The sequence below is a fragment of the Eptatretus burgeri genome, chromosome 7 (genome assembly GCF_056783735.1).
Source record: "Eptatretus burgeri isolate ZD-2024b chromosome 7, Ebu_testis_v1, whole genome shotgun sequence".
In the NCBI taxonomy this organism is placed as follows: Eukaryota; Metazoa; Chordata; class Myxini; order Myxiniformes; family Myxinidae; genus Eptatretus; species Eptatretus burgeri.
Window position 1 is genome coordinate 18,134,290 of NC_140967.1, and position 5,000 is coordinate 18,139,289.

The 5,000-nt window shown below is 41.4% G+C and overlaps 1 protein-coding gene across 7 annotated transcripts in view; it reads left to right on the top strand.

Moving 5' to 3' along the window:
* LOC147022760 (protein mono-ADP-ribosyltransferase PARP10-like) overlaps positions 1-5,000 on the top strand; it is a 110,717-nt gene that overhangs the window by 62,780 nt on the left and 42,937 nt on the right. For all 7 annotated transcript variants that reach the window (XR_015059900.1, XR_015059899.1, XM_085887556.1 and 4 more), the window contains 2 exons: positions 1,227-1,609; positions 2,685-2,873. Coding sequence is in view for 5 of the 7 variants with exons in the window: in XM_085887556.1 (XP_085743682.1) it covers positions 1,227-1,609; positions 2,685-2,873 (572 nt within the window). In the remaining 2 variants the exon portion in view is untranslated. The remainder of the gene's footprint in view (positions 1-1,226; positions 1,610-2,684; positions 2,874-5,000) is intronic.

Here is a 5,000-nt window from a genome sequence, read left to right on the forward strand (position 1 = left end):
AGAGCAAATGTGACTTTGGCCTAACTGCACTTCAAAGTCAAACATCTTTCTTTTTACTCGAAGTGACGAACGTTAAATACAAGATCTCATTCATCTCCTTGTTCTGAAAATATAATATTTTTCCCCTTTAATTTCTAGGTTTTTACAAAAGAGCCAAGGTGTCTGCGTTTCAACATTTTGCTCAGAGATGGCTGAACAGATCTTTTTTGTTTTGGACTTTCATAACTTTGACAGTTGACAAATAAATGCAAATTTTTTACTTCCATATTCTCTGGACAAGATTCATATGCTATCAGAAAACTAATGAGTTACACTGTTAGTCAATTTTGATATTTAATTATCTTTATTACTTAATATATAAACACAAATTCGTTTTTTTTCTTTTTGCCACTTTACAATGCCAAGGACTCTGACTCGGGAATGCCAAGGACTCGGACTCGGGGATACCAAGGACTCGGACTCGGACCATGTGGATTCAACGACAACACTGCCGTTATTGGCCACCCACTGCTTGTGGGCGGAGCCATCCCGACCTGTGGGACTCCCCTGTAGAAAAGTATTCACCGCCCCCTCTCCAAGGCTCCGCAGCTGTCCTCTCTGCCATGGCTTCGGCGGCTTGCCGGCCAAATAGTTTGAAATGCACTATGCATTGTGCCTTTTGTGTTAAATGCCTGGTGCCACAAGACCTCACCCAGTCTCACCTGATTTACAAGAGGTTTTACAAAATTTACTTACCCTACATTTTTGTAAATTTAACACACTACCTCCTTGGTGCATGTTTTACAATACTACTTACTGTGAGATTTTTTCCTTGTTACAAGAGTAATCTAAGCTCCACAGAGATAGGACCGTACTATTCTTAATATAATCTTACTATGGATACCCCCCCTCCTTCCTCTCTTACATCTGACAATATTTTTGTAATTATCAAAATTTGTCTCAAAGAACTATTATTTTAATGAGTCCATACTATTTACTGGCGAAAGAGAGAAGGATAGCTCATTTAGTAACATGGTGGCCATTTATACACAATTTCCTTTGGCATATCAGGTGGATGTCACAAGAGCCCTTGACCTTCTCTTGCTGGCTGTTGAGGTTGAAGAGAACAAAATACAAATGTCCAGCTGTTGTATAAATTAAAAACAGTGACCTTTGGTAATTACTACAAGTTGTGTGTTTACAAGTTTTTATGATTATAATCACAATTCCTTTCTTGCATGTCACAGCTGTTTACAGCATGCTTGGACCTCTTGATCCCATTGAGAATCAAGAGCTTGATGTCAGGCTCTATTACCCATACTTGGAAAGCTTTGCTTCTCCTTCTGTGTACAACAATACCAAAGAAACAGTCTCTATAGTAGATCGCAATGACACTATGGAAGTAGACGAAGAAGAAGAAGAAGAAGAAGAAGAAGAAGAAGGACAGAAGATCCCCAGGGATGCCCCAACATGCAAAATCAGCAAAACTATTGCAACGTCTGCGCATTCCTCCACGGTGGCCCGTGAAGAAACGATCGGAGATCTTAATATTGAAAACTCTTTGCCACTCACTGCTTCAAATGTTGAAGCAGACAATTGTGTGAATGAAGTACAGGATCAACAAATAGAGGTAGGAATGTAAAATTGCTGTTGCTGATATTATTTTGAAGCTCATCAATTGTTTTTTTTATTTTAATATTTGATCTTGTTTGCACCAACTCTTTGTCTCGCTTTTCAGCTTTCTCTGCTCTTTAGATTCTCTGAGATATGATATATTTGATGTGGATTTAGAGAGATGACAGAAACTGAAATAGCTTGTTCTTTTTGTCATGGATTGGACAATTGCAGGTGTAGCCTTTTCATTTGTTTTCCTGACTGTGACTGGTAGAGTACCTGCCTGACGGGCCATCTTGTTCCAAGCATGCAACACGTTCTTCTGACGCATCCCTTTGTTTTGATGCTGTATCTGTAACTGATCGCTCCCGAAAATAAAAAAATTTCCCAGGTTATGGACATGAAGCAAAAACCTGCGTACGTTTTCTCGAATTCGGCCTCCTTATGAGACTTTTTTTTTTGCTCTCTTGGCTGGCACATTTTAATAATTTGCTATTTGTGTTAAAAACCCTGAAGAGACAGATGACGGTTGACAGATGAAAGGTTAAATTTCTGATAAAGGATTGTAAATATCATGTGGGCATGACATGTATTGGAGGCTATGTTTGTAAATGTAGAAAAACAAAACATGGGTTCATTACGAGGCTATGTGAGATGACAAACATCCACGTTCATCTGGATAATGGGATGGACACACGCAAGTTGAAAACATCAAAAAGCAAAAAAGTTGACAAAACCCACTCCAAGTGTCAATATTATTTTGAGGGACAAATATGGATTGTTGTGTCGATGACCTGCCAACGCTAGGCAAGTGTGGATGATTTAGAGGGCATGGCGTGCAAGGCAAGGTGAGAGCTCGGCAGCAGATGTCCGAGAAGCCACCGATTTCTTTGTGGTGAGAAAGAAGCACATCTTTTGCTTTGCACGTCCTCTGCTTAAAGATACTTTTAACATGCAGGGTTGTAGACACCAGCACATCTGAGGTTGAAAAGACATGATGCTGGATCTTCCACGGCTATAATTTCGAGTCGTGTTCGTTGCAGTGCTGGTAAGTGTTTTTCTTTCCTTGAAATTGTGGATCTTGTATGCAGACGCAGGTGGGCGAGCAAGACATGAATGTAGATGTTGAAGGTGAAACAGAAACACAAGTGGAGTTGGTGGTGCAAATGGAAACTATCGAGATGATCCATCTCCAGGAGCATTACTGTGAATTACTGCAGCAGATTGCAGAACAGGTCACTTTGTTACCGTTGACTCAGCCGCATGCTGCTGGTTTCAAGGCAAGTCTGGGTGATTGCAATGTTTTCGTTGCGTGCTCCGTTACTGGCTACATATATTATTTCAGAAAACTGCACACCAACCTCTTCATAAATATTTGTTAAGATGGAATTGTAACATCAGTCACTGTAACTTCCCTTATTCGACCCCCACCAACACCATGATGTGTGTATGAGTCTTATCAGCAGACGTGGCTAATTTGTGTATTTGCACTTGTTTTCAAAACTGGTCCATATTGAGATTAACAAAAGTTAGTGAAAAAGTACATTTCTGAAACTCATACCTACACATTTGACTCGTCATTTTGATGACCCACCAATTCTTAAACAGCAGTTCAAATCGGGTCTTGCATAGACGTTCTTGCCAATTTGTACGCCACCGATTGGAATCTGGAATTTTTGACACATTACTCCATTGCAGCAATCCATTGACTCATTTGCACAGATATTTAAAAAAGTATTTGGCGTGGTGGAAATAAAAAACTGTGTGCATTCACTTGCACAACTGGCTCCCAGTAACTCATGATGATGACGGACATATTAACACAGTCAAAAACTCAAAAGGGATTTATTTAACTGCAAAAATGATGCCGACATGTTTGAGAGTACATTGTCATTAGCGGGGGGGGGGGTGGGGGTCAGCTGGTTCAACATAATTATTTATATTCACACTCTTGTAATGGCAGGAATGTATTCAGGTGATGAAAGGTAGGGGATGGGTCGAATGATTTTATTGTATTACCAGATGTGTTTTGAGCTGCACGAAGGGCTCACAATCTGCTGGTAACCCGCTTTTTGTTATTCCAAAAATCCAGCCTTACTGCTCACCTCCACTCATTTGTTCCTCTCTTCTCTCACCTGTGGAACAAAATTCCCCAGTCTGTTTGATCCCATTCTTCCTTCCAGTGCTTCAAGACAGCTGTTCACCACTATATCGGGTCATCCCCTATCTATACTTATGATCTCTTCTACCCTAAAGGACCCCATTCTGAAGTGCTCCTCTTTAAAGTTATTGTGACCCCCCCCCCTCCTCGCCTCATCTCTGTGTTTGTTAGTTGTCGGTTGGTTCATTCCATTTCTGTTTCATCCCCTCTTTTCCCCTCTTCTTGCAGTATTTCATGCAGCTTGTTCACCCCATGTGTCCTTCTCCCCCTCCCATTGATCTCTCTCTCTCTCTCTCTCTCTCTCTCTCTCTCTCTCTCTCTCTCTCTCTCTCTCTCTCTCTCTCTCTCTCCCCTCTCTCTCTCTCTCTCTCTCTCTCTCTCTGTCTCTCTCTCTCTCTCTTTCTCTCTCTCTCTCTCTCTCTCTCTCTCTCTCTCTCTCTCTCTCTCTCTCTCTCTCTCTCTCTCTCTCTCTCTCTCTCTCTCTCTCTCTCTCTCTCTCTCTCTCTCTCTCTCTCTCTCTCTCTCTCTCTCTCTCTCTCTCTCTCTCTCTCTCTCTCTCTCTCTCTCTCTCTCTCTCTCTCTCTCTCTCTCTCTCCCCTCTCTCTCTCTCTCTCTCTCTCTCTCTGTGTCTCTGTCTCTCTCTCATTCTCACTTCTGCTCTGCTGTTGGTGTTTTCCCCCTTTCCATTTTGTTCCATTCCATTATGCACCAGCTCTTCCATGAGTCTCGACCATGTATACAAAAAAGCTTGCTTTTTCAATGGAAGATTAAAGTCAAATGCCAAACCTGGAGCAGTCAGAAGATGGCGAAAGAGCATGTCGAGTTCAAATCTCCATTTTGAATCTGCTGAAATACAGTTGGGAAATCTCGGTCAATAGTTAAACTCCACCATCAAAGTTGCCTTCGTTTTTACCTTGCTGTCTTTGGTGAGACTTGAAAAGATCCCATACCGTGTTTGTTTCTTGGAAAAAGAGTAGGCCATGAAATTGTCATAACGAACAGAGTGCAGTACCGGCCGAAGCAGGACAGCAAAATACGAACAGTACAGTACTATTAATATTGTATTGTCATCCAGTTCAGTGTACAGGTACATGTACTGTATTGTAATGCCTTTAATAATGATAACTGATTAATGTCCTAAATGAGTGCACTGCCGACTGTTGCGCCATTGCAGAAACACACTGGCAATGTTACATTTGGATTGAACTTATTGCTGGGATTGGTAAAGGGATTGGTGCCACATTTG